General features: G+C 36.5%; 1 protein-coding gene across 4 annotated transcripts in view; it reads left to right on the top strand.

Moving 5' to 3' along the window:
* The window catches only part of spag9b (sperm associated antigen 9b), a 58,087-nt gene that overhangs the window by 31,564 nt on the left and 11,788 nt on the right, over nucleotides 1-14,735 (top strand). For all 4 annotated transcript variants that reach the window (XM_046853558.1, XM_046853557.1, XM_046853556.1 and 1 more), the window contains 7 exons: nucleotides 6,100-6,301; nucleotides 7,091-7,184; nucleotides 7,284-7,405; nucleotides 7,791-7,848; nucleotides 10,165-10,317; nucleotides 11,890-11,941; nucleotides 12,044-12,174. In XM_046853558.1, coding sequence (XP_046709514.1) covers nucleotides 6,100-6,301; nucleotides 7,091-7,184; nucleotides 7,284-7,405; nucleotides 7,791-7,848; nucleotides 10,165-10,317; nucleotides 11,890-11,941; nucleotides 12,044-12,174 — 812 coding nt within the window. The remainder of the gene's footprint in view (nucleotides 1-6,099; nucleotides 6,302-7,090; nucleotides 7,185-7,283; nucleotides 7,406-7,790; nucleotides 7,849-10,164; nucleotides 10,318-11,889; nucleotides 11,942-12,043; nucleotides 12,175-14,735) is intronic.

The raw sequence follows: 14,735 nt of genomic DNA, 5'->3' as shown, positions 1-14,735 counted from the left end.
CACTCGGGCGTTAAGAAAGTGGCGTAGAAGTGAATTTGACAGCCCTAGTTTATATACCTTTGGCTGTAGAGCATTTATGCTACAATTCTGCTCTGTACTATCTTGCATGGACTGACCTTGAGGTTTCGGACTTCGCAACCGATACACTTGGTGAAACGTGCTGATGTGGAGATTGGATTTTAGCTCCTGAAGCAAAAGCAAAGCCAATGATGCTTTCAGTGGCAGACTGACTATTACTGATTCCTAATGTGATAAAAGATGAGGCTTTAATGGAAGTATAACGTTTTTCACCCTTTTATTTCTTTTGTAAAAGTGTAGCTTGTTTTAATATCTTGTTTTTGTGGACATCAGACTGTAAGATTGGTGGGTGCTTTTTGAACATCTTATTCCACATTTAGTCATCATTTACTGTTATAATAACCTTCAATTATCTGGGAAGACGTTCCAACATGGAGATTTGTGCTCATTCAGCCACGGTTAGTAAAGTCAAGTACTACTGTAGGTTTTAATTCGTCTTGTATAGCAGGAGATCTTCCACTCCAATCTATGTAAAGCATATGTTCATGGAGCTGGTTTTCTGCAGAGGAGCATGGTCCTGCTGGAACAGGTTTGGGTCTCCAAGTTCAAGTAAAGGGAAAATGTAATTCTAGTGAACACAAAAACACGACTGGAAAAGTCAGGCGTCCCAATACTTTCGTGCATATAGTGTTTTTGGACTAATGCAAATGTGACGTTTGACGGAAGGGAAATGCTCCCAGCATTTTATTCCACTTGCATCCTGGGATTTATCGCCAACTACCAGTTCATTCTTAATCGCCAATTCGATTTCTCAGCTGTTTTAATTTTCACCTCAGGTCCAGTAACACAAAAGAGCGTTCATGTTGCTACGCCTCCTGCTGAGGAGACACAGGCTGTCCTTTGTGACCCCTATGACTCGACATTTCTCGCACATTTAACGTCTCCCACGCAAGGCGGCCTGTTTGTGTCTCCCACACGGCGAGTATGAAAGAAGTAAAATACATAATAAACCATAATATTACCAAGCGTTTTTTTTTCTTTCTTTCTTTTTTTTTTTTCTTTTACACCAAGCAAAATAAGCACCAGGCTTTGCTACGGTAAACCCGCGCTGCCATGGGAACAAGAAAGGGTATGATCGCACGTTGCAAACAGCCGCTGACCTCCCATCAGGCATCTCTTTTATATGTGTGAGACTTGAAAGAGGAGAAAGGAAGACACTTGAGCATTCAAGCTGCTGTGTGGTGCATCACGAATGTTATTACTCACTGCTTAGCAAATCAGTTTTAATTAGCTACATGCTCATTAAAAAGCATTCAGATGGGGTCTGTTTCTGTACAAAATCTTTTTATTTTTAATAAAGCATCCTTGCTGCTTAAGGACAAGGTGTTCCACTGCTTCAGCGTATTAAACGATTAATAATGCATGAAAGTCTGCAGATCATTTATAAAGTGTTCGGTGTCTCCAAGGTTGCTTTCACATGCGCAGTGTTTTCTGGTTCATGTAGGCAAATGTGAATCAAGTAGTCGTGTGTATATACACAAAAGTAAGTACACCGCTCACATTTATGTTTTCAAATGACAACACTATAGAAATGAAAATTGGATATATTTTAGTTAATGTGCAGCTTATATAGCAGTATAGATTTACTGTCCTCTAAAAATAGCTCAACATACAGCCAAAATACCTGGCAACCAAAAAGTGTCAATCTTTTGTGAGAGCACCATCGTTACGTAGCGCTGCTATAATCCTCCTGGGTATGGAATTCACCAGAGCTGCACAGGTTGTTGCTGGGATCCACTTCCACTCCTCCATAATGACATCACAGAGCTCCTGGATGTTAGACACATGACACTTCTCCACCTTCTGCTTGAGGAGCCCCATAGGTGCTCAATAAGGATCAGGTATGGAGACATAATTGGCCACTCCATCACCTTCACCTTCAGTTTCCTCAGTCATTATTATGTTGGAAAACTGCCGTTTGGCCCAGGGAGGGCATCGTGATCTGCTTCAGAATGTCACAGTACATGTTGGAATCAATGTTTCAAGCAATGAATAAAAATGGTACCCCCAGATGCTACCACCACCATGCTTGAGTGTAGGCAAAACATAATTTTTCTGTACTTCTTTAGGGTGTCGCCACACATCCTGGACATCATTTGAGCCAAACAAGTTCATCTTGCCACAGGACATGTTTCCAGTATTTCATGCTCTTGGACAGGTTGTCTTCAGCAAACAGTTTGCAGGCTTTCTTGTTAGCCAGTTTCAGAAGAGACTTCCTTCTGGTACGACGGCCTGCAGACCGTTTGTAGCTGACAAGTGAACGTTCCGTGAACTTGTGTCTGTTTTTTGAAGCAGCTTCTGCACCTGACTCATGTCACGAAGACTCTACTTCTTTGATGGACCCTTGCGAGGTCAGTTCTGAGAGGAACCCGTTTTGGAAAACCTCTGTATGACCCCGAACACTGTACTGTAACTCAGTTTCAGGGTGTTACTGATTTTCTTATAGCTGAGGCTTCGTTGTGGAGAGCAACAATTCTAATTCTCAAATCCGCAGAGTCTTTGCTATGAGGTGCCATGTTGAACATCCAGTGTTCAGTATGAGAGACTTGTACTTAAAGTACCAAATGTTAACTTCTCTAATACAAAATACACACATTTGTATGGTTCTGTCAAGCAAACAAAAACATGAACTTGATGAAAATGACATGTGGCTTTGCATAGTTACACGACATCCAGCTGTTATCAGTTAGGGTGTACTTAGTTTTGTTGCCAGTTATTCAGACAATAACGGCTGTATGTTTTTATTTTCTGAGGACAGTAAATCTGTACTGCTACACAAGCTGCACATTGACTAATATATATCTAGGTTTAATTTCTATTGTATTGTTCCTCAAGAAGATATACTCAAACGGTTGCTGAAATGTGAGGGGTGCACTGTATATATGTGGTCTGACAGACTGGAAGAAAATCTGTAGCTCATAGGATATTATTAATTAGTAGTTGATTATCAAACGCTTTATTTAGTGCTCATGCCATGTTCTTAATGCTTTTGATTTTGTGTTTACTTTACGGAGGAAAAACATTTACTCCTTTTTTTTTTTTTTTTTTTAGACCTTATTTTCCCCCACAAAAACAGTTATGTTTGGGTTAAAAGTTAGCTTCAATTAAGGCTATGGGTTAACGATCAAAAGTTTGAAGGTTCAAGCTCTAGCACTGTTAAGTTGCCTCTGTTGGGCCCTTGAGCAAGGCAGCAAAATACAATTAGCTGATAAACACATTAATAGTGCAGCACTGACTAGTTTATTGCTGGATCTAACGGCTATCTGCAAAAATACATACCGATAGTTTTTCCGGGTTGTGTTACACACTTTTTCCAGCTTCCGGGTTGCTGTCATTACAAAAGCGGCCTCTAGGGGCGAATCATTGACGCCATGGGCTGTTTGGTTTTGCACGGGAGACTGCGCGCTGCACGGAGAGCGCTAAATTATATTTCTTATTTATAATATATTAATGAATATATTCATATTTATTTATTCTTGCACTTTTTGAATGATTAAGTACTGTTTTTAAATTGTAATTTTTTTTTTTTTTATTTTACTATTTTACATGACGTGCTATGTATATATAAAAATCTTTTCATCCAGTATCTATTAAAAAAAAAAGCGGTTGATTTAATCGTTTATTGGCAAGTACAATCCAAGCTATCGGTCGACCTCTAGCACTGTCCAGTGCAAATGTATGTGTGTCAGTGCAAAGAATTGTCTGTTTAATAATAAATGTTGTAGCAGCTGTTATTTGTGCAAAAGGTTTCACTGGTGTTAATTTAAGTGTGCATGTATGTGTCCTGTCCTTTTGTATTGAGGAGTCGAATGGTATATGAAAAGAATAGATATCAAAGAGAATGTATATATATATTCAATGACAAATATATTTAATGATGAACTTTGAAACTTTTTTTTCCAATTTAGTTATGTTGCAGCCATCGTTTAAAAAGGTTTTCTTTTTCTCATTAATCTGCACTCAGTATCTCATAATGACAAAGTGAAAACAGAATTCCTGAAATATGTTTTAAATGTAATAAATAACTTGATTATAAAGAATAAACCTGAAATATCACCTGTACATAAGTATTTAGACACTTTGCAACAGCACTTGAAAATTGGCTCAAGTGCCTTTCAATTCTCTTCGTCGTTGCTTGGTTGTTGTTTCTACACGTGGTCTATCGGTGTAAAAGTATATGAGCTGGACCCTCTTCACCCCAGTGCTCGAATTGAGTCAGGTCTTATTGGTGTTCCCAGTTGTTGTGTAATTCATATATTTTTACTAAAATGATCTTTGGGAGCCCCCTAAGTCTATTTTTTTTACTTTTCATTGGGGGTCCCGAATGCCTCATGAGGCACCTGGATTCCCCCAGCCCCCACACAATATGAGCACTGCCACTGACAATGCATATCAGAGCAGAAGCCATGAGGTCAGAGAAAGAGCAACAAGAGCATGAATAAGAACTAATTTTTCTCGTTAGCTTATTGTCTCTGATTAGTATTAGTGGACACGTGTGAATGCAACGCACCTTTTTCCTCTCTGGGCAGCAGGAATCAGCTAAAAGCAAGAAAAAGACTTCATGCAAGACTTTGGATTTCCCTTGGACTGATATCAGGAAGGTAGCTGTCACTTGCATCGTGAGCCTTGTGGTAGTCTGAACTAGAGACCTGCACAGGACGGATTTTTTCAGTATTATTTATTATTATTATTATATAGATTATTTTCTCCCGCTCCCAAGCACAAAATCTCACAGGTAAATTGTACGAGTAGTTTTTTATTTTAACGCACTGACTGCTTCCTCCCGCTACTCTGCTTGTTTTTTTTTTTTTTTTTTTGTTTGTTTCACTTGCTTTCCTTTTGAATATGAATGAAAAAGAAACGGAAAATTAACAAACATTTCGTTTTAATCGAGGTTGGCTTTTTGTGTAAATTATGAAACAAGGAACTTTTAAAAAATCAGGCCGAGGTTTTGCTGTGTTGTTTGTTTCTTTCTTTAATAAAGAAAAGATATCTGTAGCACTCAGTGATTCTTCAGACGCTCGTGATCTAGTAGTTTACCGTCATGAAACCACGCGAGAGTTCGTTTCCGACCTTGTGCCTGTAAATCCTTGTTTTATTTGAGTTGCTATTGTTGATTTTGTGCAGTAGATACGTTTATTTGATTTTAGTGATTTTATTATTATTATTTTTTTTTTTTTTAGTATATTCTAAAGACCATTTTGCGGGAGTCCCAGCGAATGACTTTATTCTCCCAAATATTTTACTGCACCCGTTTTCACGAATTAAATCTCGTCCCCCGCCGCACTCTTTTGCTTTGGGTCCCGCGGGAGTGCAGGTCTCTAGTCTGAACTCTGATGTGTGCCTTTTGGCCAGTTGATGCATCTCGCAGTGTGTAGACTGCAGGCACTTCGCATGCATTCATTATAAATACACTACACTTTTCTTGTGCATTTAAGTTAACGAATGAAATTAATGATTGTGCTCCCAGCCATTATACAGAAAAGTGTATGTGTGTGTGTATATATATATATATATATATATATATATATATATATATATATATATATATATATATATATATATATATATATATATATATATATGGACATCAGGGTTCAGGGTTGAGGTCAGAGCTCTATATCAGGACGCTGAAGATCTTCCACACCAACCCTTCGTGAAGGCTGTACGATTGTGTACAACTTTATGGTAACAGTTTGAGGAAAAAACACACAAACACCTGATGTCCCAATACTTTTGTCCATATAGTGTCTATCTATGTCCTGTACTTAGCTGCCTTTGCCGATCCTAGAGTTTTTTTGTACTTTGCATATTAATGCTTGCGTGTGCTATTTGTGTGTACAGAGAGACTAACAATCGAATTGCAGACATTAACGGCATGGGCGTCCAAAAATTAGGATTTGCACCATGTGGCTGTTTTAATAATTGATTCCCTGCATTGTGTGTTTATTAGATGAGTCATTTATTTATAGGCATTTCTCACAGGTTGATATCCAGACTCGTCCTTTCTCTTGTTTTCAGGATGAACTCTCAGACGCTAATCATGGAGGTTCCACGCCAAAATCCACAGCGCACCCGGGCGCTGTCTCGACGTCCGTAGTAGTGTCCCAGGCCGCGGAGACGGAGGGACTGAACAGGAACCTGGACTCCAGCAGCAGGAAGCCATACAGCAGCAAGAACATTAAAGTACAGGAAGCGGTAGCAACGGAGGTGTGTCCTAAAGGTGAGTCCTGTCGATTCAAGCTATAACCTAGACATTATCGGGATCTGATATCTGTGGACAGCTTTATCTTTGGATACTTGGAGAGTTTTATCCCGTGTCAGGAAATTTAGCAAAAAAAAAAAAAACCACACACGTTTGCATTTCAGTCGCATTAGCAATCAGCAGAGATAAATTTGTCAACTGATTTTAGTGTAGGTTTTTTTTTTTATAATATAATGGGAGCAGTGTCACACGTTTTTACTAGAGGTCAATCGATACCGATAGTTAGGCTGATAACCGATTAATCAAACAATAATTATTTTTCAAATGCATGATGCTGCTCTAGATTAAGCTGTTATGCGGAATACGCCGAAAAATTAAGCGCTGAACACGAGGAAACTATGCATGTTAAGATGACGAGAAAACAAGAAAGGAAAAAAAAGATTTACGCATGGCCTTTTAGGACTTCCGAAATCATGAAAATGTGCTAAATAAAATAAATACGAATATATCAATAAATATTAAGAAAATAAGAACGTTCCAAATAAATGAAAAAAATACAAAATATAAACAGCATGTGGTGTCAGTCATTTGCCTATAGAGGTCGCTCTCGAACTGTGTAACGCAACCCGGAAAAACTATTGGTATGTATTTTTGCTGATTTTTCCAGCAATCAACTATCGGTGAAGATTAATCGGAAAAAAACGATGTATCGGTCGACCACTAGATTTTACAGTACAAGTTTACAGTTTACTGGTTTACAGTACAAGTTAATGAGGGAGATTTTTTTTTTTATATATATCTGAATAGATGTCCTTGAGAACGTGGAGAAATCAGAGGTGCAGGCGATTATCGAGTCGACCCCTGAACTTGACATGGACCTGAGTGGCTGCAAAGGCTCCAGGTATGCTCTTACTGATTTTATGCATAGAGTCAGCTTGGTTTCTTAAATTCTTCATTTTTTTCATCTGCTTTTGTGTTTTTGTTTTTTTTTATCTCTCAGCACTCCTACCAAGGGGACAGAGAACATGGCTTTTGACCGCAACACTGATTCCCTGTTCGCGGAGCTCTCGTCAGCAGGCACGGACTTTATCGAAGATGTAGATGAGGGTGCAGATCTGCTGGGTAACTGTTCCTTATTTGACCTACATGCCCCAGGTGGTGCACTGCAAGAGAAACCGGCATGGGATAAGAAGAAATATTTATTCTATCGCCATTTTATCGAAAGATAAACAGGAACTAGACTTGAACCGAATCTAATTGCATCCCTGTGAGGATGCTGAAATGTTCCTTTGTGGTATTGTATGTCGGTGCTTTTTCTTACGCTGCTTTTTCTCAATTCTGTTTTGAAGATCTAATTTCATATCTCAATAACTGCATTAGTAAACCTGCATTCATGAACTGAAGATTTTGAGTTTTTGTATCTATTGCCTGTTATAGCAAAATAGCTAATAATGATATTAATGGTTTAGTATGCAAAATGAATGAAACGTGTATCGCTGTTGTGCAGGAATGGGACGTGAAGTGGAACACCTCATCCAGGAGAATGCGCAGCTTCTCGATACAAAGTAAGTAACCTTCCTCAGAGCTTGTTTTCAGCACAGACTGGGGCAAGTCTGATGGTACTTACTTCAGATGTCTGCGGTTTCTTCTGATCTGTACTGCCATCTACCGTGCATTCATAGAATAACAGTCAAGGACAAAAGGACCACGTGTTCAAACTGTAAATTACATAACATCCATCTGAAATTCTCCAGCACACACACACACACACACACACACACAGACACGCACGCACGCACTCATCTCTTATAAAACAAGGCTTGATCAAGCAGTTTTCACTGGATGATGTATAGATGGATCACAATCGACTCATACATTTCTCCTTAAAGCCAAAGACCCAACCTTATGTTTATTCTGCAGTAGCCCCCTTTCCATTAAACATATTTTATTAGACTGTACTGATTTTAATACAATTAAACATGTATGTTGTATGCTCAAAGGACTTGTTTAGTAGAATATCGCCAGACAGGGTCTTAAAAAACAAACATGTAAAAATCTCAAATGCTTTATCCTATTTTCTACTATTAATACTATTTTTAATATTACTATAATACTACTATTACTACTCATACTGTTACTATTGCTACTATTATTACTACTACTACTATTTTTTATATTATTATTAATACTTCTATTACTATTACTACTGTTACTATTGCTACTATTACTACTTCTACTACTATTATTACTACTATTTTTAGTATTACCATTACTACAATTATTACTACTACTATTTTTATTACTACTATTATTACTACTATTATTATTACTACTCCTACTACCACAACTACTACTATTTTTTAGTGCTTCTACTACTACTACTACTACTATTATTACTACTTCTACTACCACTACTACTATTTTTAGTACTGCTATTACTACTGCTACTATTTTAAGTATTACTATTAATATTACTACTACTATTACTACTCCTACTACCACTACTACTACTATTTTTAGTGCTTCTACTACTACTACTACTACTATTATTACTACTTCTACTACCACTGGTACTATTTTTAGTACTGCTATTACCACTACTATTAGTACTGCTACTATTTTTAGTATTACTATTAATATTACTACTACTATTACTACTACTACTACTACTCCTACTGCTACTACTACTACCACTACTACTACTATTTTTAGTGCTACTACTACTACCACTACTACTACTACTACTTCTTCTGCTCCTACTACTCCTACTTCTACTACCACTACTACTACTGCTACTATTTTTAGTGCTTCTACTACTACTACTATTACTACTACTACTGCTACTATTTTTAGTATTACTATTACTACTACCACTATTACTACTACTACTACCACCACCACTACCACCACTACTACTACTATTTTTAGTGCTTCTACCACTACTACTACTACTACTACTTCTTCTACTCCTACTACTCCTACTTCTACTACCATTAATACTATTTTTAGCACTGCTATTACTGCTCCTACTACCAATACTACTACTATTTTTAGTATTACTACTACTACAATTTGTAGTGCTTCTACTACTACTACTACTACTTCTATTACTACTCCAACTACTACTACGTCTACTACCACTACTACTATTTTTAGCACTGCCATTACTGCTCTACTACCACTACTACTATTATTTTTAGTATTACTATTACTACTACTACCACTACTACTACTATTTTTAGTACTACTACTAGTACTATAACTACTTCTATTGCTACTAACTATTAATATTATTATTACTACAACTATTACTTCTACTATATTTTACTACTTCTATTTGTTTTGGTACTATTTTTATTATTATGTTTACTACTATCACTACTACTGTTACTATTTCATCTACAATTTTATTTTTATTTTTTACTTCTACTGTTTTTACCTCTTTTTTTTCTACTACTCCTACTAATTTCACTATTATTACTACAATTACTATTTTTTATTACTAGTGTTTTTTACTATACAACCATTACTACTATTTGTACTACTATTCTTACTACTTCTACTAATTTTACTATTACTGTTTTCACTACTATTTCTAATATGTTTACTTCTATTTTCTTTACTATATGCACTACCACTACTATTTTCACTATTACATTTATTCCCAACCACAATCTATATAAAGACTGACTGTGCAATAAATATTTGATAATGTTTACATTTTTAATACTTTATTATATTTTATATAAGTTTTTACACACCTTAAGTACTGAAACCTAACTTTGGTGTAACCTGTGCAATGAGAGTATAGAAATTCTATTTTATTCTATTGTGTTTTATTTTATTCATTATTTTTGTCCCTGTGTGTGCATCCAATGTAGAAATGCTCTTAATGCAGTGAAGAATGACCTAATTGGACGTGTGGATCAGCTGACCTGTGACAATGAGGTCCTACAGGGCGAGATGAAAGTCCTTAGTCAGGCAAAGGACAAACTGGAGGAGAAGAACAAGGAGTTGGAGGAGGAGATTAAAAGGTGAGACTGTAAAAGTGCAGTTTTCATAGAGAAGAAAAAGATTTTCACAAGCTGCTCTGTATATGCTTTTAACCTGGTTAGTATGTGTATCTGGTAAGGTTCTATTAGCTCAGTGCTAGCCATGTGATCTTTGGTTTGTCTTTGTATCACTGAAGATAATATTTGTTCTAACAAGTGGTCCATTTTTGTCTAAACTAAGGTGTTCTCTTAAATTGGGAGAGTTCAGATCTATAAAGCATTTATACCCCCAACCAATCCCAAAATATTATTGAACACATTTAAATAGTTGAAGTGTTTTTGAATTACGGCTGAAACGTTTCCTTGAGTAACCTTGAATACAAAAAATCATCGAGGCAAATTTTTTGTTTAGTATATTTCACTACACATAGAGCATTGTGATTCCCCACGGACCATTATTACTGTCGTACCACCTGCTTAACTCTGGAACGCTGTGGACAGGGAAACACATGAAAAAAATTGAGGAACGGGGAGAAAACAGTGAAGGGCGTGGAGAAGGCTCATAGGGAAGCCCGTTTCCGCCACATAAAAAAAAAAAGTTTGCACCAATTCCGACTTTTTTTCTCGCAATTCTGTTTAGTACTCGCAATTCCGTCTTTATTTCTCGTAATTCTGACATAATTTCTCGCAATTCCAACTTTTATCTTGCAATTCCGACTTTTGTACAGCTTCAAACTTGAGGCCCACAGCATGGTTACAGGTGGATGCACTAGAAATGGATGTTTACGAGTAATAAAGTAATTGCGAGGGGAAAAAAAAGTCAGAATTACGAGAAATAAAGTCGGAATTGTAAGGGAAAAAGTCAGAATTACGAGATAAAAAGTCAGAATTGTAAGGGAAAAAGTCAGAATTACGAGATAAAAAGTCAGAATTGTGAGAAATAAAGTCGAAATTGTATGGAAAAAAAGTCAGAATTACGGGATAAAAAGTTAGAATTGCGAGAAATAAAATCAGATTTGTAAGGGAAAAAAAATCATAATTGCGAAGAAAAAAATGCCAGAATTACGAGAAATAAAGGCGTAATTGCGAGGGGAAAAATAGGCAGAATTTTTTTTTTACATGGTGAAAACGGGCTTCCACAGGATTCAGGCCAAAGAAAACGACAAAGTTTCCAAAGTTTGGGATCATTTCAAACTAAAGCATAAAGAAAACAGTACAGTGTGTTTACTTTTTATTTTTATTTATTTTTTTTTTTTAGAGTAAAATGTATTTTTATATTTTTATTTATGATTGTATTTATTTATATATTTGCATTTTGATGTAATATGCCAATTAAATGCACTAAATGGGTTTAGTTTCCACGGATATTCTTGTATGCAGTTTCTGCACTAAAAACGTAGCATTTCTAAGAAGAAAACAAACGACTTGTTTATTAAAGAGAGCCGTCTTAGTTTCTCTTTTCTATTTAGTGTTGCTCTTTATTAAAGAAAACTACGTCTTATCCGATTATTCGATTAATCATTGGAATAATCAGTTTAATATTCCATTACTAAAATAATGGATAACTGCAGCTCTAATTTGAATGCAGCATTCTAAGGCTGTTGATCGTAACAGGGTTCGGGCGGAGCTAGAAGAGGCCAAGCAGAAGACGAAGGAGGAAGATGATGTGAGTGTATTGGAGCTCATGGCATTATTAATATTTTTATTAAAAATGTATTAAAGATCAATTTGGTTTTAACCACTGAGATTTTGTGATTTGTGGCTGCAGAGTGACGTTCCCACAGCCCAGCGCAAACGATTCACACGGGTAGAGATGGCCCGAGTGCTAATGGAGAGGAACCAGTACAAGGAGAGACTGATGGAGCTGCAGGAAGCTGTAAGATGGACGGAGATGATCCGGTGAGTAGTGAGTTTGTACTGATTATCTTCTCAGACCTTCAGAGAAGATGCACTGTTTACCTTGAAAGCTACAGAGCTTTTCTATGCAGTTGTGTTTCCAGCTTTGTGGCAGCAGTTTGGATAAGAAGCACACATGGGTGTGGTGATCAGGTGTCCACATAAAAAGCAAATAATCCTTAACTGGTTTTACATGCTGGAAATCTATTACCATAATTTAACCTGTACTTATGTGAACTAACGCTCATTTATTATGGATTTCCAGTTATCTGTATTGTATTTCGTCTCACTGTTACATGATTTTAATGATTTCAACTACTCTAAGGTCCGCATTTTAAATGAAACAGAGTTTGTTTTTAAACCTACTGGAACATCCAATACACAATAATCTAACCTAAACGAGGCAAGAGACTGGAGTTAAAAGTTCAAGATTTAATTTCAAACTTTGTCATTCCGCCACATGCAAACACATACAAAGGAACGAAATGTTGTACCTCACAGGACCAGACCAAAAAAAAAAATGTGTGGAAATTAACAGACAAAACAGTATATAAACATGTAACCTTTAAAAATCTGAAAATATAACCATTATAAATCTACATATAAATACAAAATGTATAGCCTATACAAACAAACCTATGTAAATCGACACATACATATATATTAGCGTATATATAAATATATATAAATATATAAAAATTATATATATATATATATATATATATATATATATATATATATATATATATATATATATATATATATATATATATATATATATATATATATATATATATATATATATGTATGTATGTATATTTATATATCTATATATATAATTTTTTATATATTTGAACATATTTGAACATTTGAACAAGTATTTGAACACCCTGCTATTTTGCAAGTTCTCCCACTTAGAAATCATGGAGGGGTCTGAAATTGTCATCGTAGGTGCATGTCCACTGTGAGAGACATAATCTAAAAAAAAATCCAGAAATCACAATGTATGATTTTTTAACTATTTATTTGTATGATACAGCTGCAAATAAGTATTTGAACACCTGAGAAAGTCAATGTTAATATTTGGTACAGTAGCCTTTGTTTGCAATTACAGAGGTCAAACGTTTCCTGTAGTTTTTCACCAGGTTTGCACACACTGCAGGAGGGATTTTGGCCCACTCCTCCACACAGATCTTCTCTAGATCAGTCAGGTTTCTGGCCTGTCGCTGAGAAACACGGAGTTTGAGCTCCCTCCAAAGATTCTCTATTGGGTTTAGGTCTGGAGACTGGCTAGGCCATGCCAGAACCTTGATATGCTTCTTACAGAGCCACTCCTTGGTTATCCTGGCTGTGTGCTTCGGGTCATTGTCATGTTGGAAGACCCAGCCTCGACCCATCTTCAATGCTCTAACTGAGGGAAGGAGGTTGTTCCCCAAAATCTCGCAATACATGGCCCCGGTCATCCTCTCCTTAATACAGTGCAGTCGCCTGTCCCATGTGCAGAAAAACACCCCAAAGATGATGCTACCACCCCATGCTTCACAGTAGGGATGGTGTTCTTGGATGGTACTCATCATTCTTCTTCCTCCAAACACGTTTAGTGGAATTATGACCCAAAAGTTCTATTTTGGTCTCATCTGACCACATGACTTTCTCCCATGACTCCTCTGGATCATCCAAATGGTCATTGGCAAACTTAAGACGTGCCTGGACATGTGCTGGTTTAAGCAGGGGAACCTTCCGTGCCATGCATGATTTCAAACCATGACGCCTTAGTGTATTACCAACAGTAACCTTGGAAACGGTGGTCCCAGCTCTTTTCAGGTCATTGACCAGCTCCTCCGTGTAGTTCTGGGCTGATTTCTCACCTTCCTTAGGATCATTGAGACCCCACGAGGTGAGATCTTGCATGGAGCCCCAGTCCGAGGGAGATTGACAGTCATGTTTAGCTTCTTCCATTTTCTAATGATTGCTCCAACAGTGGACCTTTTTCACCAAGCTGCTTGGCAATTTCCCGTAGCCCTTTCCAGCCTTGTGGAGGTGTACAATTTTGTCTCTAGTGTCTTTGGACAGCTCTTTGGTCTTAGCCATGTTAGTAGTTGGATTCTTACTGATTGTATGGGGTGGACAGGTGTCTTTATGCAGCTAACGACCTCAAACAGGTGCATCTAATTTAGGATAATAAATGTAGTGGAGGTGGACATTTTAAAGGCAGACTAACAGGTCTTTGAGGGTCAGAATTCTAGCTGATAGACAGGTGTTCAAATACTTATTTGCAGCTGTATCATACAAATAAATAGTTAAAAATCATATATTGTGATTTCTGGATTTTTTTTTTAGATTATGTCTCTCACAGTGGACATGCACCTCGATGACAATTTCAGACCCTCCATGATTTCTAAGTGGGAGAACTTGCAAAATAGCTGGGTGTTAAAATACTTATTTTCCTCACTGTGTATATATATATATATATATATATATATATATATATATATATATATATATATATATATATAACAATTTATATAAACATAAACCTTTAAAATCTATATAACAATTTATAT

Source organism: Silurus meridionalis, chromosome 7 (assembly GCF_014805685.1).
Source record: "Silurus meridionalis isolate SWU-2019-XX chromosome 7, ASM1480568v1, whole genome shotgun sequence".
Taxonomy (NCBI): domain Eukaryota; kingdom Metazoa; phylum Chordata; class Actinopteri; order Siluriformes; family Siluridae; genus Silurus; species Silurus meridionalis.
This window is presented reverse-complemented; position numbering and strand designations above follow the sequence as displayed.